General features: G+C 40.0%; 1 protein-coding gene across 2 annotated transcripts in view; it reads left to right on the top strand.

Moving 5' to 3' along the window:
• The window catches only part of ATXN7L1 (ataxin 7 like 1), a 134,026-nt gene that overhangs the window by 8,719 nt on the left and 102,627 nt on the right, over nucleotides 1–22,680 (top strand). For both annotated transcript variants that reach the window (XM_063448119.1, XM_063448116.1), the window contains exon 3: nucleotides 22,098–22,202. In XM_063448119.1, coding sequence (XP_063304189.1) covers nucleotides 22,098–22,202 — 105 coding nt within the window. The remainder of the gene's footprint in view (nucleotides 1–22,097; nucleotides 22,203–22,680) is intronic.

Below are 22,680 nucleotides of genomic sequence, written 5' to 3' on the forward strand. Positions count from 1 at the left end.
TTCAGAGAAAAGGCAGTTTTTACATTGTTGCCTAGTAACACCTCTAGTAAAAATTACTCAGACAGCCACTAGAGGTGCTTCACAGTGTGCAGCACCTACGTTCAGTGTCTCCACGCTCTACATGGAGGTGCTGAATGTTTTTCATAGCGATGCATTGATTCAATGCATCTATATGAGGAGCTGCTGATTGGAGCAGCATGGAGTTTTGCCGTGCATGTGCAGTAACATCCCAATCCTTTCCTATATAGGAAAGCATTGGCTTGGCTGAGATCATCAAAATTTATGATCTCAGTCATGGATGTGGAGTCAGCCACGGTGAAACCGGCACAGTGTGGTGGAAAAAAGGTGAGTAAAAACACCTATTCTATGTGATCGGAGGATTGCAGCATGGCACGTGAGGGCGCAGAGCAAAAAGGGACTGAAAGATATCAGCTCCCTCACCTACCGCCTCCACTCTCCATCGCTGCTAACCGGGCTGACAAATACCAGGTGCCAGTAAAAAAAAAAAAAAAAATTGGTCCTTTTTGTCACCTTCAGTGTTTCATCATACTCATTTGACCATGCTTATTAAGTTATTTTAGACCACGGAACTATTGCTCTTGGAATGTAGTCTTTTTGTTAAAGGTCCATTATAGTGTTAGGGATACAAAACTTTATTCCTAAGACTATAATATCCCTCTACCCCAGCACCCTCATGCTGGCAGATAGTATTAAAAACCCGAAGTCCTTCTGTGCTGGATCAATGTCATGGCAATCCGAACACCTAATGTTCATGTGAATTACCAATATTGTTGAACTATAAAGTAAATCTTGGTTTAGAATTATGAAATATAACCCTATAAAATCCTGAAATGCTAATTTTCAAAAGCCGTTAATCTATATATTTTTTTGTAAATTTTTTTTAGTCAGGCGAAAAGAATAAGAAAAGTAAAGTTTTTCAATGGAAAAATGGTTTTATACTTTTAACCACCGTCAATTTTACATGTCTTTATTAAATACTGGGAGGAAAAAACAAAGAGTGATTTTCTTTTTAGTTAAAGATTATAATAATCTTTGTTTGGTACCATATTAGTTTAAAGCTTTGGTTTTCTAGTAACAGCCTTTACAAACTAAATGTGATACATTTACTAACCAGCCTATGATTCTGGTGATGTGTGCCACTCTGACACACTACAAAGAATCGTTATTAATCTACATTGAGGAAAGTTAGTCAGACTTGCAAGAATGCCTCAAACGAATAACGGAATCTGCGCCCTTCTGTTGCATGTCTGTTCTAAATTATAATGATCTTAAAAGCTTTATAGGACCTGCTGATTTAACATTTCTCATGCATCAATATGAACCTTATAGTCATGAAATACACATTTTTTTTTTTAAACATTTTTTTTTCTCTTTTATATCATTGTCAAGGTTATTCCTATTTTTTTTTTCTTCTTTTATATAAAATTAAGTAAATCAATACTGGAGTTTTAACTCCATTAACTAGTCCATCTCTTCAGCAGCTTGTGGGTGAAGAGCTAGACCTTCCATATTTCAGTGTAGTTACATGTCTCCCCGCTCTTTCTTAATCGTCTCCCACTTATAAATGGGCTACCTGTGTTTATTAATCTGGTCTAATTTTGTTCACACAATACCATGAATGTGACTGTAGTTCGTACTGTATAGACACGTAGAAGTGCTCTCTCCATTCTTTTCCCCTATACATTTGTTCACAATAACTTTTCAATAGATTGCTGCTCTTCAGTTGGGTGTATTTTTTTTTCTATGTATTTCCTAAGTCTAGAATAATACTCTATACTATATATTATCCTTTTTTCTCTTTTCTCTTTTTTTAATAGCGGTTTTCCAAAATTTGTATTTTTTGTTCTTCTGAAAATGACAATACTATTTTTTTTTTTTTTTATTCTTTATTTATTTCAAGGTAAAACAGTACAGTGAAAACACAATACATCGGAAGATATTGTAACAGTTTGTATGCCATGTCTCCAGTGCATCTTTAAAAACAAAAGAGTGACACTCCTTACATACTTTTCCTACACCAACATATCTTGGAGTGAGTAGAACAAACAATATAGCGTGGACACACTGTCCTCCCTGGTATATTTTAAATTATAACATAAAAGGGAAATCAGATAAGACGTGAATAAGTTATAAATCACCACATAGACAATGCTCTCCTAGCGCCTAGGTTCACCTTATGCAACAGGGTCTGTTCCGCTTTTGTCCAGTTCTCCATAGATCTAGCCAGCAAGAACACCCACGGGTCCAGCTTAACCTCTCTCTCAAATATGTCTTGTAGCAACTGCGTAACCTGCCGCCAAAAGACCTGCGCTATTGGGCATTCCCACCACATGTGAACGTAAGTGCCCTTAAGGCCGCACCCCTGCCAGCATAGGTCCGTAGCAGTTTGGTTCATACGGCTCAACTTAACTGGGGTAGCATACCATCGAAACAGCGTCTTGTATGCTTGTTCTTGTAGTGAGACACACATAGAGGACTGCGCGGCCGCCTCCCACATTTCCTGCCACTCCACTCCTTCCAGTGTCTCCCCCAAGTCCGCCTCCCATTGATCTATATATGGAATTCCTCCCAATTCTAAACTGTTATTGCACAACTGTGAGTATAGAAGCGAAATCAGTTTACTCGGGAATTGTTATTTCGCGCACATTCTTTCAAAGAATGTCATCTGTGCTTCTGCGGCTTTTTTAGAACTTTATATTTTAAAGACAGGGTTGTGTTTAACAGTACAAAGTTATTTGATACTTTACATATCGAACTTGACTTCAAAAAATTTAGAAAGCATCTTGGATCTATAGCAGAGTTTATTTTTCAACCACTTAACAGCCCTTAAATATGTTTTACAGATGATCATAAAACATTGTAAACTGACTCCATGTGTGCAAATGTTTGTGCTATAATTTGTTTACATTAAACCATGTCATCTGCATTTTCAGATAAAGTGCAGTGTTTACATTAGAACGCAGAGATAACTCCACTGGCCACTCTTCAGGTGGCTACAAGAGATGCTTCCTGGGGCAGTGCTGCACAATGTTATTCAGTGTGTCCACCCTCGGCATGGAGACAATGAACTTCCCTAATAGAGCTGCATTGATTCAATTCATCTCTATGAGGAGATGGTGATTGTGCTGGCTCTGCCCCTGATCTGCCTCCTTGACAGTCTCAGTCAATCCAATGTGAAAGCTGACGATGTCAGCCAAGCAGGCAGATCGGGGCAGAGCCAGCAGCTGCAGACTTGAATAGAAGTAAGTAGTGCTCTTGTCAAGCCATATATATGTCCCTTAATGGTATGGAGTTATTATACTGCTATTCTAGTTTTGTTACTAACTGCCATAGGTTTTAATTATTAGACATAAAAAGGTTTCATGACAAGTTTGCAAATCTCAAACATGCTCACTACTTATTTATTTTGTTTTAATTATTGTCATATGAGCTGCGACAATCACTGTGTTTTTATTCACTTACTGCTTGTGTTTTGATATTCTCCAATCCCATATGATTACCAGATACACAGGATAATTCCTGCTCTGTGCATGTTCTAAAACTATGTATACGATTCTTTTAAAGCTGGAGCTGCTTCCTAAACAATGTAAACAAAATGTTTCTCTTCAGACTTCTTTCTTGTTTAAACATGCATCCCTGAAAGAGAAAATACTGTACAATGAATACAACATTGACATTGTTTTATCACAAATGACATTCTGAATGTTTTGAACAGTGATTTTGTGACCACTGAAATAGCTGATTATGCTATCTTGAAATGGATGTTTAGTAACCAAAGGATTTCCTAATAGCTGTATGTGCTTAGTAAAAGTGGTGCATTTTTCCTTCTTTACATAAAGGTTTTCAATAAACATTTCCCTAAATCGGTCTTGTTTTAGATTGTAGAGTTTAACCGTTCACTATTAAAGCGATAATAAATTAGCGGTACATTAAAATTAGGGATGATTGTTGATAAAATAGTTGCTGGAGATCCACTTCTCCCCTTGAGATTTGCTAAAACATGAGTTTCAAAATTCATATTAGGGTTTTGAAGGAATATTTCACCATTCTTGACATTTTTTTTATTTACTTATTTTATTTGTATCTATTAATAGGTTAAAATGCAAAAACGACATAGTAAAATGCTCAAATGCGAAATTCCCAGGATTTCCAGCCAATCCTGGTGCTCATAGAATTTTGTAGGTGCAAATCCTATAAAACATTTGGACAGCAGGTAGGTGTAGGTGTAGGGGCGTGTGTGTGTGTGTGTGTTGAAGTTTCTGTCCTGTTTCGACAAACAGCTGTACAGCTAGCAATTAGCTACATTCATAACATAAAAAAATCATTATTTCTATAAATTAACTGGTAACATAATTTATGCTTTCATTGTTTTATAAATTTAAATGAACTGAGGCTAGGTCCATGTTCCTAAATGCACTGTCTCAGATCTGACTGCTGTTACTTTAATTCATAAAAAAACATAAAGAAAGAGAAAAAAAAAAAATTATATATATATATATATTTAGAAAAAATAGTATAGCACTCCAACTTACTGGTGTTACATGCCCGTTGCTTGTCAGCATTCATAGATTCACAATGTAGTGTAGATAGCACTCCAGGCAGGGACTTCCAATAGATAAAGTAAAACTTAACTTTTATTGCTCAGATACAAAAAAAAAACAATGTTTCAGTTTGTCATTCAAACTTTCATCAGGATGAGCTAATGTATTAAAAGACAATCTTATATACCCACCACCTCATTATACACTTACCCCATTGATGCAGGGATTTCGTCTGAGTACGCCTGGACCGGAGATTGCACGGGTCGGTGATTGACCCTGATTATGTCATCGCCCAGTGTCATGACGTCGTCAGAGGTCATCTCCAAGAAAACCGCACAACAAATCCATTTACGCCCCCTCTAAACATTACAACCGGCAAATACATACCGATGTGGTTAAACACACTAAGTGCGGCAATGCTCGTACCGGGATAACTCAGGAAATCTCCAAATTAAAAACAAATTGCAGAGCTGGACGGGTGGTCTATTGAGCAGGGTCTAACCTTAATAAAGTAGTTTGTGACATCCAAATATGATGTCAAATGTAGTACTTTCTGAAGCTTCCTTATAAACGAGGCTCGCTGACATTTAATGCAACGATCAGTGACCGAACAATATGATCAAACTCATAGGATCTTAATAAATAAAGTAGATCTGAGGTGTCCTGTAGTATTTTGTGCTGCCAACTGTCTTGTAAGCATACCTACTAACACTAACGAATAATTAGCATAATAAATGCATCGGTAGATGCAAACAGTATATCTATTCCACCCAGGACCGGCAGCTTCTAGGGTCATATAGAGAGAACATGTTTGCATCCCCAATAATACGTATATTTTACTTGGGGATATATCTACTAAAGTGTCAATAGGCTGTATAACCCTAGCTCGTCTAATATCTAGACTCTAGGGGCAGAAGTAAATTAACCCTCCTTCTTTAATGAAGTGAAGGAGGGTTAATTTACTTCTGCCCTTGGTGTCTAGATATTAGACAATCTAGTAGATATATCCCCAAGTAAAATATGTATGCATTTAATAATGCTTTTTGTTCAATCTAAAAACTGTTTGCTAATCCAACCCAGACTTTCTATGGCGGTCCAATCACAGACTTCCCAATGCAGCTCAATGAGAAATCTTTGTAAGGCAGGTGCTCTGGTAAATTGCTGCCTCTTGAGTTTAGCTCCACTAAACTAACCAAACCAGGAAGAAACTGGACCGGTTGTCTTAATACCCACTTTATAAACTTGCCAAAAGAGAACACACTCTTTACACAGTGTACTTCAGCAAGCTAAAGTAGTTTAGGTAATTGACATGTTCCATTAAATTCTGTTTTAGATGGCACAATATTTGAACTGGCATTGCCAGTAAATTTTCCAAATGGATCGTTATAGTCCCATGATGGAAATAACACTCCAAAAATTAGGACTGCAGATATGTGGCTGCCTGGGCACAATTTCTTGTCACTATGGCAACCTAGCACCTGAAATAAAAATCCAGGAAATGTCAGCTCTAATGCAAGAACTGGCTTTGAGCTGAAATATTTGTTTTTTTTAATTCCTTAAGTGAAGTTCTTATATATTCCTAGTCCAGTGTAACGAATCTGTAGATGAGCAGAACAATGGAATGCATTGATAGAACATGGTAACCCTTTCCCACAAGGATATCAGTGAAAACATTATTTTTTCTACTGCAATCAATTTAAAAGCATTTCTTAGAGTTTGTATTTTTCTAAGTAAGAAGTATCTTTACACTCTCCAATTTTTTGTTGTATATGCATTTGTTAAAAAAACAAGCTGCCCTTGACAAATCCTATAACTCTGTGGAGTTTTTAACTTTCTTGATTGTTCTACCTATGGGTGCACCCATATGTCTTAAAGACCGTCCCTCTCCTGCTGCATTCTGCAAAGACAGTATTTTTATTGGTTACCTGGATGAACGAACACTGATGTCCAGTCTAGACATCAAGCACCATGTTCTACCAGATTGAAATGAACATTAAATAAACTTTTTATGTATTTTTGAGGAATATGCAAATGGTATCCCTTAAATGAACTATAGTGTTAGGAATACAAAGCTGCTCCCTCCCTCCCCCCCAGGATAAAAAAACAAACAAATATTTTTTCACTTACCTGATTCGACAGGCTTCTCCTCTGCTGACATCAGTTGGTGGGGGAGGGACCTAATTTGCATGCAGGGTGAGCACCTAACGTGGCCTGGACTTTCAGGCTTTCCTATGTTTTTTTTTTTTTGTTTTTTTTTTTTAAACCGCTGGACATTCTCATGCAAAGAGTGAAGACGTCCAATGTCGTTTTACAGAAACAGCAGGAAGTGCCACTGGTAGCTTTGGTAGTGTCACGACAGTGACCCCTTCACGCAGAGTGCAACCTAACTATAGAACGTATACCGGACCTTAGAATGGCCGGGCTCACGTTAGAGTAGTCAAATGGGATAGCCAGAGGTCAAGGGATAACAGAAGACGGAATAACGATTAACAAGCCAAAGTACAGGGAACCAGAGAGTAGAATAGTCAAATAGAGTAGCCAGAAGTCAAATACCAGAAGAGAATACCAATAAACATAAAGAGCACTATGGGAACCAGCAAGAACCACACTAGGGCGTCTTACTGCTGTCAAGACAGCCCTTTTATAGTGTGGTGTGTTTTGCTTTAAAACCACGCCCCCAAAAGGTCCGGGTGCGTGGTTGCGTCATGATCCTGTCGGCTTCCAGCCGACGGCAGTGGCGCGCATGCGCCGAAGTTAGAAATTCCGCTCTGAGTGAGCGGCCGGCGTCAGAGGTGCCGTGCCGCTCAGTGAAGGAGGATGCTGTACTGCGTGGGTCCGAGGATGACAGGTAAGGTATCGTGACAGGTAGACAGCAACTAGAGGCCGTCTTAACACCACACTGTTTTAAATTAGTGTTAAGGAAACCGGGACACTGCACCCAGATCATGTCAATGAGATGAATTGTCTGGGTGCTTATAGTTTCCCTTTTTTAAAGTAAGTTTACGACTGTTCAGAAAGACTGACTTTGAGTAGTCCTAGCTTCCAAGCAGAGGTAGTTTGTGCTATCTTAATCATCCATATAACCCTCTAAACTCTTGAATTACAGCTTTTGAAAATCACCCTTGTTTCCTAAATACTTCTCGGAGGTTGGTTTGAGATTTCCTGGATACTTAACCTATACCTGTAGACAGACTTTCTAGTTTACAAACCTTGTGCTCTTCTGACCATGAATCTCAGAATGGTATGATTATAGTATTGATTGCCTTATTAGAACAACTCTACCCTCATAAATCTCACCATTGTAAACAAGAAAGGGTTCATCTAGTTGGGATAGTGCTATTTGGGTTCTACGTCCTTGAATATGTACTCACTGAGTTATTCATTGTTTGGTAATTGTATATTTGCTATATAAATATTTCAAATAGTAAGCCAAAATAGCTGAACTAGATAAAAAGCTTTGGTTATTTTAACTTAAAATCTACAATTACCTGACCAGTTCCCAACAATTCCTAGTATTGTAAATTATCCTTTCACAAAGAATTCTTACGTGTGATGTGGATAGATTGTGAAGCGATGCCCTCCACCACCAAAGGTTAGCATCTTGATAGCAATTAAAAAACCTAAATTAAGATTTTTGTTTTTCTTTGGAAATGTGGATATTTTGAAAAAATAAAATTAACACAAGAAGGGTTAAAATTTAGAAAACCTTCCAGAGTGCATGTTTTATGAGGAAAGAATTATATGGATTGCATTATTATTATTATTATTGGTATTTATATAGAGCCAAATAATTCTGCAGCGCTTTACAATATTATGAAGGGGAGGGGAATTTACAATACATGAGACAATTACGATAATTACAGTGACACAGGAACAATAGGTAGATGAGGACCCTGCTCAAACGAGCTTACAGTCTAGATGAGGTGGGGTACAAATACACAACAAAGCAAACAAGGTGGAAAAGTAGCAGAGCTGGAGGTGAGTTTGGAGTATGGCTCTTTAGGAGAGCAAGAGACAGACTTTGGTAAGTATCAGGGCCGGCGCTTCCATAAGGGAGCGCTAGATCAGAGTGACTGCCAGGAGGTGGGCGCTCAGCGCTCCCTCCTGCCCGGCAATCTGTGTAGCGTGGCCGAGTGGAGCAGCTCGCATCGTGGTACAGAAACTTCTGTCTCCTGTACCCGGCCGGACTGAAAGGAAATGAGAGCACTTGCTGTCAGTCTGGCCGGGTACAGGACGCTGAAGTTCCTGTACCGCTCCGCTCAGCCACGCTACAATAAAGGTAGGAGACTTACTGGGGATCGGGGGGGGGGGGGGGGAAAGAACACTATGGGACCGGGGAGGGGGGAAAAGAACACTATGGGACCGGGGAGGGGGGAAAAGAACACTATGGGAGTGGGGAAAAGAACACTATGGGACCGGGGAGTGGGGAAAAGAACACTATGGGACCGGGGAGTGGGGAAAAGAACACAATGGGACAGGGGGAGGGGGAAAAGAACACAATGGGACAGGGGGAAAAGAACACAATGGGACAGCGCAAATTCCAGTTTTTGTTTACGTTTTGTTTTGATCAGAACGTGCACTATAGACTCCGTCCTGAAGGGGTTAAGATACATTTCTGGAGAAGATAACCAAAAGAACAATATAATTTATTTTTATAAAAAAATTTATTTTAAGTATGTGAAGTCGTGAAATATCCAGCAAGTAAAAAACAAACAAATAACGATAAAGACTGTAATTAAAAGTCCAGCGCAAAACTTTCAGATTTCAAAGAGATCCATTATTAGATACATAATTGGATACTCATAGCAAAGCGGGGTAACATTTTGGACTAACAAGTCCTTTAGGAAAGGATTTGATTATCTGAAACATTACTGGTTTTACCGTGCACCTACACTTTTTTTTTCCATCGCAGATTTCACAACACACAAAGGCAATAATGCAACATGTAATGTAAAAAGTTTAAAATTGCAACTGAGAAAATCTCGTGTGTGTAGTCAGCACAGTATACCTCCAAAGTATACTGTTTTTTTTTTGGGGGGGGGGGGGTTACAAAGATAAACAACATAACATGTAAGGAAATAATGGCAAAATAAAGAGGGAAATTGGAGGGGAAAGAGGGGGTAGGGTTACAGTGCTCCTATCGGTATAGGTGCTCATAGCAGGGTTCACATATTATACAAATGTAGTGATTATGTCATGAGCATACAGAAAGTATTTCCACATAAAGTAAGTGTTTTCAAATGCGTGGTTCATGTCTGAATCATCCATAGCGTGTACCAAGGACGAGTACATGAGGAAGTTATGTAGCGCATAGAGAAGGGGAACGCTGTGGGAGTAGGTTCAAGGTTTTGTGTAGTGTCTAATATTCAGTTATCGGGGATGGCAGCGTGTGCTGGGTCGGTATGTGACTTAGACTCCATGGGACCACGCTTGTTTCCAGGATTTGGCAGGGTGCATTGTTTTGCACACCATTGTTTCATAGTTTTATGTGAGTGAAATATGGTCTATGCACTCCTGTATAGATGGGACAGAGCTCTTTAACCAACTTCTGCTGATGACCATAAGGGCCACAATTAGCACATGGTAGATCAGATATCTTTGTTGTTTTTGGAACTTTTTGGGCAGGAGGAGGAGTATAAAGGTTTCTGGGGTGGTAGGTAGCTTGGTTCCGGTGCATTCTTGGATCAGCATTGTTATGTTAGTCCAATACTTGGACAGTTTGGGACTGGATCACCAGATATGGAGCATGGAGCCCATGCCTTCCTTACATCTCCAGAAGGTGCCAGAATTTTGGGGGGTACCCTGCGTTAATCTGGTTGGGACCATATACCAGCGGTAAGGAATTTTGTGCTGGACTTTTCATTGTTTTTTTTGTCATAGAAATAACAGCATAACTTGTAATATTATTTTTAGTGACGTCATGTAACAGTTTTTAATAAACAAGGAAATTACACATTAAGAGTTAATTATCACAGGTGTCCGAGATTGTTTTCAGTGATCAAAAGAGCCCTGAGACACAATGCCATCCATGAGTTAAACTGAAAAACAAAATATTTAATCTTTGTGACACTTAAATAGAATTTGCATAATAATTTGGAACAGGGTGTAGTTGAGGACCCTGCTCAAAAGAAATATAGAATGATAGAAATATAGAATGATAGACACGGATATTTCGTGTTAGTAAGAAGACATTTGGTGCCGCATGCTAATACTGCCTTTATTTGGTGTCAGAAAAAATTGAGTGTAGTATAATTCAGAAGTACCATATGTCTTTATTTCTTTGAGGAAAACTGGTTTTCATGCACTATGTTTGGTAGTAAAGAAACTTAACGTGTGTGTGTGTGTATGTATGTATGTATATGTATATGTATATATATATATATATATATATAACAGAAATTCAGTAAGTCTGGCACTTAACAGGATAAGGAAATTATATTCCAATACAAAAGATGAACACACTCATTTGATTCCCAAATATCAAATCGTGTTTTATAGGTTACAAAAAAAGATTGTCATTATCCTGTTAAAATAACTGAGCGCTCTGGACCAGGTTTTTAGTTAGGATTTTATGTATCAGTTTGTGTTTGTTTTTTTCTCAATCTTGACCAGTCTCCCAATTCCTTCTGCTGAAAACCATCCCCAAAGCATGATGCTAAATTTACCATGGTCTTGCACAGGTGATGGGCGGTGCCTGATTTCCTCGAGGCATGATGCAATTGAATTGAAGCCATAAAGTTAAATCTTTGTTTTATCATAACAGAGAATCTTGTTTCTCACAGTGTTAGAGCTCTTGTGTGCTTTTTTGCAAATTCTGAGCGGGATTTCATGTGTTCTTCAGTGAAGAGAGGCTTCAGTCTGGCCAGTCTGCCAAGACTAGATTAGTGGAGTGTTGCAATGGTGGGTTGCTCATGCTTCTCCACATCTCCACACATGATCTTTGGCGCTTACCTCCCGCGTTTGACTGGGCGGCCAGTTCTAGGAAAAGTCTTAGTTGTTCCAAACTGTGCTCTTAGGAACCTTCAATGCAGCCAAAATGTTTTTTGTAGCCTTCAGCAGATCTGTGCTTAGACACAATCATGAGCTCTGACACATGATTGTGTTGAGGCACAGATATGCTGAAGGCTACAAAAAACTTTTTACCCTCATGGACATTATATAGACAGGTGTGTGCCTTTTCTATCGATTGAACTTGGTGGACTCTAATCCGAGTGGAGAAAGATCTCAAAGATGAGCTAAATTTCAAGTGTCCTAGCAAAGAGTCTGAATAATTTTGTTTTTCTCATTCATTTAAGGGTGAATATTTAATTCAGAACTCATCAAAGCCTAACTGTGCATATATAAAACAAATAATATGAAATGGACCAATCTTTACCTTCTCTAAACATGTATTTATTAAAATAAGTAAATAGGGCTATAAAGTAAAATGTGACCCAAAGATCCTACAGTGCTTGCATCTCTTGAAATAAAAATGTGTAAATATGGCAGTAGTTGAGATGGATGTTACAGACTATACTCGTCATGTGCTTGCATCATATTTTCTGAAATATGATATGTATTTCATAATATTTCATCATATTTCCTGAAGAAAAAATATATATCCTCTATTTTTACACAAGGAATAATGCAAGCTCATTCATTCATTTAATTCATGTTTATAAAAAAAAAATAATGCTCAGATTTTATAAATAAATGAACTTTGCTTGTTTTATGCCACTTGTCCCCATATTTCTTAGGAAAACACACTCCAATGCAAATAGCCTTCATTTGAATGATAAGTAGGCTAAGTACATGTAAATTAAATGCATGCATCTGCAGTGAGAGTATTGGCCTGCTTGTGACTCTTCAGGCCTCAAGTGCACATCCCTTTCCTTCAGCATTAATAAGATCTGTGCAATTGGCTGAGACTGGGCTGGTATGAAGAAGCCCCTTGTGCTGTACCAATTAAACTGTGCTTGTACAGTTAACGATGAAAATATATCAGTCCCACTAGTTCAGCTTTCAGGTGCAATTATATTATTTATATACTGTGCAATATATATGTATATATATTATTTATTTGCTTTTATATGTATATTTTTTTTAATTCCACATCAGTAATTGGCATGCTGCTTGTCATCGCAGTGTATCAAGTTCTTCTCCGTTCCAAGTAAGTGTCGTGCAGCAACATTCTGGATTTAAATCGGCTGTTTGTCTGTATCTCACATATGGAAAACAAAGAAATGCATTTAAAATGCAGCATCATAATGGCTGGTGTGAACTCACTGCAGGGTTAAACTTCTCTACCCTTAAGGAGTGCTTGCTCTAGCAGAGATATCAATCTTGTATTAAGACACCACCTGTACATTTGCAGAGATTGAATATATTTGTGTTCGTTCTGTAAGTGTTGGCTTTGACAAAATGTGTTTTCTTTTGTTTGTTTGTTTTTTTATGTATTATTGGACCTAGAACTAAAAGGGGTTTACTCGCTAAACTCTGGTTTGTAGTTAATTAAAATCCAAATAAATAGTCCAACTATGGCTATAGCTAAGTTGGAGAATATTTGCCATTCAGCAGGTTTACCATTCAAATTTCAGTTTGCTATAATATAGAATCTAGTGAATAAACCTGTAGGTTGTTATAAAGTATTTGTAGGGATGCAACCAATGATTATTTATTTAACCGATTTGTCGGACAATTCTTTTTTGACCATTTGGATAATTTTATTTTTATTTATATATTTATTTTTTAAATTTTGCCATTTTATTTGACTGTGAGCATCAGCCATTCAGCCTATATGATTTTGCCAGGCTCTAGGTTCACCCCAATATACATTGATACATTATTTGCAGAGTTTAAAAGCACTAATCCTAGACCCTAGGTCCTGGTCAGGTCTGTCTTAATTTTGGAAGTGTCCCACTCTTTGGGATTGTTCTTTATCCCATGTCTGGGAACACTTTAGAAAGGTCTCCAGAAAGGATTGGGTGAGCTTAAGACCATGCTCGTGTATTTAAGCCAAGCGAAGACCTCCTGTCCAGCAATCATCTCATGAACATGCTTACTTGGCTGGCTTACGTTGTATGTTTGTCAAGAGTGTAGTGCGAGCTAGGCTGGCACATCTATCCAATGACCATGACTTTTCCTGTCCTGCTGTCATACATTGCTACATTACAGCAGAGCTGAGCAAAACTTACTACAGTGGCACAGCCAACAGCTTGATATTAATAGTATTATTTTAATAAAACTAATACTAAAAAAGTAAAATGGTGCAATGCTTTAGTACTTTTTTTTTTTTTAATTCTTTATTTTTGTTGTGCTCAAATAACAATCAGTCTTACGCTGCCACAACAGCAGGAGCAAGAGCATAAACACATTTAGTATAACAGTGGCATTAGATAGTACTGCACATTTTAAATATATATGCAAAAGGTAACATTGGTAAGCATCAACACAAGCATAAAATTTATATTCAGGTTATCAGACGGTGTGCAATTCGTTGCATATGTACTGAAAGTATATCTGTTTGATAAGAGATTAAAGCAATATAATCGCGTGTCAGGAGAATAAGGCTTTTTCTCAAAATGGTAGATTATGTTAATACACTTGCTTTAAGTAAATGTTGAGTAACAGCAGGCCTATATATATGTTAGACGATATGATATGCTGATAGGTTTAAGCACTGTGTTAACAAATTATATTCTGCTTAGTCAAACAGTTGCACATTTTGTAATTATGAGCTATAACAGGCTAACAGTAGTCATATCAGCTATAAAAAGAGGTACACATGTTGGAGCAAAGTGTCGGTAATAGCAGTAGAGTGACTGGTGTGTACTTATGTAGTGCCATGTTTTGCTTTACAGTAGTAGCTAGTTAATATGTGGTGCATAAATGGGTCATACTGCGTGTGCAAAGGTTAGATTACGGTGGGTAGTAGAAAACATCGCTAAAGGTCGCGTATTTTGTGGGGTATTAAGTACACATTACATTCCAAGCAGCAGTATTTTAAGAGAAACAATAAAAGAAACCATAAAAGGAAACAATAAAATAAACCATAAAAGGTAACATGCAAATTACTTGTATTCAGCCAGGTTAGAGTAATGTCCTGTCTGCCCATGGGTGTTCAGAAGAGTGGCTGGTCTTCGGTGCCTTTCGTTTCAATCAGCCGATGCTGACTCTGTATGCTGGGCTTGTGGGCCGGGGTTCTGTTCTGCAGAGAGCCAGCAGCTCAGATATGGCGATGTGCCAGGTGCAAGTAAGGTGTTCGCTGGGGTGTAGTGCTGTGTACTTGCGCCATGGTTTCAACAGTCCAAGAGTGCAGGTGAGATTAGTCCCGGTGCGAGGACTTGACCTACTGAGTGGGCATTGGCTAGTCCCGGTTTCAGGTCTCCTTGCTTGGTGTGGTCGCGGGCTGCTGGTTTTCCTTTGCGGTCGGTCTGCTATGTCCGTCATGCTGGGTCTGTCTTGAAAGGTTGTGCCTCTCTGGGGCCTGTGCAGGGTTTTGGTAAGTAGGCGGTGTAGCCTTTGGTGTTTGCTCGCTGGTTGCCCCCTGATGGTCCTTTTCGGTTCTTGTCTGCTCTCTGTGGGGTTCCATGTTTCTGCCTTTGGAGCGGCCCGGTTTGGATGCCTGATCGTCTTGGAAGTGGGGTCTGGGAGGATGATTATGTCCGTCCCTCCGGCTAACCATTTTGTAAGCCTCATTAGTGTTTTCTCGCTTCAAAGATTGTGACGCTTGGGTACCCCTTGTTAGGGAGGTTGTAAGAGGGTGGTCCGTGATAACCCCCACCGGACCATGGGGGGGGGGGGGGGGGAACGAGGGCTCTGGGTCGAGGTTCTCACCGTTTTTGGCGGCAGGAGAGTGGCCGTCCCTCTTGTGCCTGCCATGCTGGTAGGCCTCGCTGGGGTGTCGGGTGCGTACCAATGGAAACGTCGCTTGATGGGCATCTTCTTGTGCACCCCGTTGTCCCCTTGCATTTGGTGGTCTTTGTGTAGCTTTGGGTCGCCGTTTTAGTAACACAAATTGCTGTTTAATCGGTTTGAAGCAGGAGCTCATGCAACCTGCGACCATTCAGCATGGCCTCCAAGCCCCGCCCCCGCTTTAGTTCTTTTCTAATGGCTTTTTCAGAGTGCAAATTGTAATTAAATATTTTTTTTCTCAACAGAAGTAATGCAGTGAGTAAACGTGCAAAGTGCCATTCGCAGACCAACTATTTGACCATGATGTTCGTTAACAATATTAACAATCGATTATCTGTGTTCAATTAGTTTTGGCAGCTTTAGTGGATCTTATTTTATTACTGTTTTTAATTAATTTTTGTTCGTCCTCTCCAAAATATATCAGGTAAAAGCAAATTGTAAAGGTGATACAGCCCACAGTCTGAATACTTATGAAAACAGAGTATGCTAACTAAGCTGCAATAGTAAATATAAGACATTTACTGTAATTCTTGAACATTATCTCACTATGCCATGAAAGGAATTCTATTAAACTCATACATACAGAACTGCATGTGCAGGTTTCATTTTATCCCACTACATATCAGTCTGACTTAAATTGTCAATCTAAGTTCTGTAATCACTGAACGCTGTTGGAGTGGTTACTATGTTAATTTTTGAGTGGTTTGACCAAAACATCTGGGCCCTGAGTCAATTTGAGTCAATAGTAGTCTAAGCCCATCAGATGACACTCTTAGCCTAGCACAGCAAACCAAATTAGGAGAAAATTTATATTGCTAGTTTGGAAGTGGAACTTACACATTAGAAAATAGGAAAATAGGGCAAGGCCATTAGTGCCTTAGTGACCCCCAGTTTTTGGTCACACCGTTTAACCCAGGACTGAGGGATAGTTCCTGAGTTAATAGCATCATAAAAACAACAAAGGCATTTAGTAGTTAGTGTATTAAAAGGAACACTCCAAGCACCATAACCCAACAGCAAAAAGTGTCATGCGGTCACCCCCAAACCCAGTGTAAGTACTCAAATCGTTTGCTATTTGACTTCTCACCTAGAGTGCACCAGTCAGATCCTCTATAGAGAGCCAGAAGCACCTGCATTCAGCCTCTGATAGCTCTCCAGAGCTAAACCCTGTTGTGTAGGGCTTGATGATTGACTGAGCATCTGACTGTGCTTAGTTCAATGCAGAGTGCTTCTGGCTCTCGTAGAGGATGTAAGCAGTGCCTGGTGGCCCCTAGGTAAGTTGTCAATCCTTTGGCAAATGGTTTGACTACATACATTGGGGTAGAGAGGGTACTAGGACACTCCTGGCACCATAGTATTTATGGTGCTTTATGTATTTCTGTAAATTTGCTTTTTAAGACTCCACTTACTGACAGGTCTACTTCAAAACTTTACTATATATACCTACTAAAACGGTACAAAAATATATAATATATATATATATATATGGCAGAAAACAATTTTCTATATATGGCAGAAAACAATATTCAACTATATATATAAAAGATATGGTCCAACGCGTTTCTTCCACTGTATGTGGACTTCTTCAGCGACAAAAATAATACAGTGATACAAATAAAATACACCCTTAGGTGTCATTCCCAACATCCTTTAAATAGGGCTATTCCCTGTCAGTCATTGGTGGTTCAGTTGGCGCTGGTCTCTCTTTAGATGTTGATAGGGTGATGTCTGTCCAAACACAATCTTTCCCGGGCTCTCCGCTGTTTTTGGTCATCTGTTGATGCTCCATGTTGTTTTGCGTTCCACCACTCGCTATCAATACGCACTTCCGCATTCCAACTTCACGTTAGAACACAGATCTAATAACGCTGGGAGGAAACTAAACTAAAACTTCAATTACAATATTCCAATTTGGAATATTGGTTTTTAATATTCATTTGTACAAAATAAAGAATTTTTTATGAAGCTGAATATTCAGATTCTCTGATTTTGTCACGGACCAGATCTGCACCAGGAAGGACCTAAAGAGGGGAGGCACCCCAAGGCGCAATCTTTTTCAACACACTGTGACTGCAATTTTAAAAAGTGCAGTTGCATTGTATCCAACTGTATCAAACTGTTTTGTTTGTTTTTCTCCTCCGATGTCAAGCTGATTCCTAAAATATCGTTGTTTGTATACTATATGTACATGTTTGATTTGGTACTCTTGAATGTGCACACATTCATATCCTCATTGTCTCTGCAGCATCTTGGTTGAAAGTGGTATCCAGCAGCCATTCTTGTTTGAGCTGTATAATCAGTGCCATGGAAGGGGCAGACCTAGAATCCCAATGCTGCTATAGAGAAACCAAAGAGAGATTAGAGGAAATCTGAGGTTATAGAAATTTGTATTTTGAACAGAATGTGGATTACTAGACGAAATATATATTTCCATCTCTCTTTTAATTGAAATGAGTAAGTCTACTCAATTGGTCTTAAGTAGATTTTAGTACATGAAATATATATTTTGAGGGTTAGATAGGTTGACATTTAACACCACTACCAAAGCAAAACCCTCAAGATTTAGTCCATACAGCTCTGCTTACCTTTATTTATACTCCTTTATCAGCTTGCAAAGGAATATATTTCTTGGCCAGGGACCAATTTCACCCATTTTTTTTTTTTTGTAAATCTTTTTATTAAGCAATCATATGTCATATACGGCAATCAGTATGATTAAACAGGTGAAACTCGCAGGTTTCTAACAACTGTAAGGTAAACAGTAAGTCAAAATGCAGAGGTCTCAGCATTAGTGTTAGCATGGAGGCTCGCAGGACTCCGTATGAAGAAAGAATAACTTAAGTGTGAGATGAATGGTACAATAACATGGTTCACGGGAGAAAGGTAACATACAGGATGACATTTTCAGGGTAAGCTGGAAGTATCATACAATACAATGATATGTCGTTAACTGTTGCGTATCGTTATTAGGCACAGTAATCTGGGAGCTTAACATAAACATATGCGGTGTAGGCAGTGCCAGAGGTTCAAGACAGGGTGAAAGCGTTAGATTGGGAAGTCGAAGGATCAGACCAATAGGTGACCCGCCAATCCCTTTCTACTGTGGGCTCCCGGGACAGCGTTAGGTTCTCAGGATGGTCCCTGGAGGGTGGGGGTAATCATAGTCTGGAATCTAATTGGGTGTACCCATGGTGCGCACCACCATCTCCATGTTATAAGCGGGTCTGATTACGGTCTCCCTTACCAACCCTCCCAGCAGGGTCTGTGATACGCGAGTGTCCCAGTATGCATTTGACCTGTTGTCCTCATTGATAGTGTAGCAAGCTCGCTTTGGTGCATATGACTAAGTGGTGGTCTGTTTATTCAAATAAGCTCAGTTTTGAGTGTGGTGCATGTCTATATGGTTAGCGCCGTGTGCTGTGGGCCTGAGCCTTTTTACATCTCAGGGTAAGTCGGGGTAATGCGTGTTGCTAAGTATAGCTCCTGTTCCCAGAGCACGGGGGTGTGTCCGAGCCCTGCGAGAGTTAAGAGTATACGTTTCCTAAAGGTGTAGTGTGTTGTATGTGTAGTTTTATATCCCTTAAAGTCTGGTTTATGACCTCCTGGTCTCAGTCCCCGGGTCCGAATCTTGTGGGGATGGAAAGAAGGCGAGAAGGGGATAGGTGGGGATAAAAAGGGGGAAAGGGGGAGGGGGGAGGTGAGGATAAGTAGGAGGGGGTCTGGTTGCGTCAAGTGGGTCCCACAGCCAGTGCCGTCCCACTAGAGGTTGCGGGAGTGGTGTCCGATTGTCTATATCGAGTGATGTATGTGAACCATGGGAGCCACATTTCCAGATGTTTCGTTCCACGGCCTGTCAGGGAGGCCTGCATGCCTTCCGCCTCATATATATCTTCGACCCTTCGGATCCATTCCTTCTTAGTAGGTGGATCGCGTTGTTTCCAATGTGCTGGGATATTTGCTTTGGCGGCGTTAAGTAGGTGGCGTAGTATGGATCGTTTGTATGTCCGGATAGACAGTGGCGATATGTGGAGTAGGGCTAGTTCCGCGGTCCATTCCGGAATGTCTCCCAGTATGTCGGAAACAGCGTCTTTAATCATCGCCCAATATGGAACGATGTCCCTGCAGTCCCACCAGATATGCATAAGCGATCCGCGGTCCGTCTGGCATCTCCAGCACAGTGGGGTGATCGATGGATAGATCCGGTGGAGTACGGTCGGGGTCCTGTACCAGGAGGAAATCAGTTTGTAATTAACCTCCTGATAAAACGAGCTCATAGAGCTTTTCGGTTGCCAGAGTAAGGCCGTGTCCCACTGTGCTGGGGTTAGTGACTTTCCGAGTTGGGTTTCCCATTGGCGTTGAAAAGTGGTGGCCTGGGTCGAGTCTCCTATTAGCAAGTGTTGGTATAATGTCGAGATTGCGTGCTCTAGTTGCTCGCCTCGGTCGCAAAGGCCCTCAAACCAGGTGAGATCTCGGTGTAAACGATCCCTGTGTGGGATTGAGTTGTAGTAGTGTTGCAACTGCAGGTACCTAAGTACCGCGATAGGTGTCCCGGGGTGTGTACCCATGAGAGAGGTAAAATCACGTAATTTGCCCCTGTCAAGGACCTGGTAGATGGGGATATATTCCCTGTCGCTCAAAATGGGCCATGCACCCGATGGTATACCTCCAGCAACCTCCGTGTTGTGCGTGAGTGGAATCATGGGGCTAGGGGAGGGTGAGACGTGGCTCGCACTCCTCAGCGACTTCCAACCAAGTAACGTCTGTCGAATCGGGCTTCCTTCTTCCTCGTTGGGCGTTCGTCCCTTTGGGTTCCCCCAAACCTCCACCTCAAGTGACGGTCCCGCTAGTCCAATTTCACCCATGTTGTGTGCAAAGGTAATGAAATTACAAAACCGTTAAGAAAGTTTCAAAGATCATACCATTCTTACAGTAAGGGTGGTGCGAATTGTCAGCGAGTTCTCTCATATGCCTCTTGTCTTCTAGTATTACATTAGTGTAATTACATTAGTGATCGCTATAAAACCTTATTTAAAAATAAATAAAAATAAATTGAAACTATGATTTTACTGTACTTACTCTATTCAGCCATAACGCTAAAACCACTGACAGGTGATGTAAATAACATGGATTATATCATTACAATGACTCCTGTCAAGGGGTGAGATATATTATGCAACAAAAGTATTATTTTTTTATTTCATGTGTTGGAAGCAGGAAAAATGGGAAAGTTAAAAGATCCGAGTTATTTTGACAAGGGCCAAATCGTGATGGCTAGAGCATCTTCAAAACTGCAAGTTGTGTGGGTTGTTCCCAATATGCAGTGGTTAGGTCGTACCAAACTTTGTGTAAGGATATGCAAAGGGTAAATCGACGTCTGGGTCATGGGGGGGGGGGCCCAAGGCTCATTGTTGCACATGGGGAACAAATTTATGGAAAATATAATGCCGACAATAACAGAGAGGTATCAGAATACACATGGGCCACCACAACTTCAGAGCCAGTGCATGGCCACACCAACCCGGGGTCTGCGAATACCAGGTGACTGGCAGGAGGGGAGCGCTTTGCTGCTTCCCTCCTGCTGATCTCTGTGTGGCGTGGCGGAGCACCGTGCCCTGATAGGAAGTACTCAGTGAGAGAGCACTTCCTGTCAGATCGGGCACAGCTCGGCCACGCTACTCACAGAGTCGGAAGGTACAAGAGGGGAGGGGTGAGAGAGGGAATGAGACAGATTGAGGGGAGGGGGAATGAGACAAATGAAGGGGCTGGGGGGAGAGAGAGAGAGAGAGAGAGAGAGAGAGAGACAAATTGAGGGGCTGGAGGGGGAGACAGCAGCAGCAGACTGGAGAAAGGTAAGATTTTGCTATATTTAGGGGGGGTGGCATGGGGGCTAAATAGTGGTTTTAATACTATAGGGTCAGGAATACATGTTTGTGTACCTGATCCTATATTGTTCCTTTTAAGTCTGATGTCTGGTGGTCTGCTTATTGTTTGATTTTACATTTTAAAATAAGAAGCATAGAGGTTTATTTTTAAAGACTGTTTGATATTTGGATTCCCTCTAGTATTATTATATATCCCAGAATTTGGTGCTAAATAATAATCAAAATGGTTTTCATGTGGACCAATGGGTACTGAATTCTAACTGTTTGGATTGGGGTGGTTTGTTGTATTCTTTTTGTTTAGGGGAGTTTATTCCCCCTGTTTGGCTTAGACCAGGGAGACAGGACCAATAATTTCTGGTGAGTATAGACCTCTTGTATTGCTCATAGTGATCTGGTTGGTAAAATTATCAAAGCACTGCTGTGGTAGGTTCCAGAGCTCATGGAAGCAATACATATGGTCAGCACACATCTGACGTGCAGACCTCATACTCCCTGGCTGCTGCCTTTAGGGTGTGCTTGGTAATATCGGGAGACCTTTGATCTCTTCACCAGCGCGTGTATTAGATCTCCCTATTTGGACCAGTGCTTCAGTAGAATCAGTCCTATAAGGGCAGATCAGACTTGATCTTCCCACTTTGCCTCGAACCATGGCCACCACCAGGGCATGGTTTGACTAATCGCCACTCCAGGTCTGTTTGAATTTTTATTGTGATTTGCTCTAGCAGACAACCTATACTAATTATTGTTGATTTTCTTACAGATATGCATTTATTTGGGCATTATCCTGCTCATGACGACTTCTACTTAGTGGTGTGTAACGTGTGCAGTCAGGTAGTCAAGCCCCAGGTTTTCCAGTCACATTGTGGTAAGTAAATTATTAATAACAAAGCTAAACCACATTAAAATTCTCAAATTCCACCAGCTTTTGTTTTGAGAACATTTATACAGGTCAAGCATCTTTTGAGAGTGCTAATGCATGATCATGTTTTGTAAAGTACATCAGATTTTGTAAATTTTGTAAAACCGTACTTAGGTTTATTGCCTTGGTTAAATATTAAGGATGTGTGGAAAATTATTTTGTTTCCTATTTTTTTTAATGTGCTTAAATGTTTACAGAAGTACACTGATAGTTTTTTTGTATTTTCTTCTTCTTGTTTTACTTTAATTTCATATGTTTAAAATGTGGAAGCATATGTGTGACATAGTATGTGTGGGTTTATGTATGTATAAAAACTAACAAACAAAAAAAGCACAAATGGAGTGTTTAGCTTTATTTTGCATCCTGCAATCTTCCCTACATATTTTCATTTTGACATGTTGCACTCTCTCTTTATGCACCAATA

Source organism: Pelobates fuscus, chromosome 3 (genome assembly GCF_036172605.1).
Source record: "Pelobates fuscus isolate aPelFus1 chromosome 3, aPelFus1.pri, whole genome shotgun sequence".
NCBI lineage: Eukaryota > Metazoa > Chordata > Amphibia > Anura > Pelobatidae > Pelobates > Pelobates fuscus.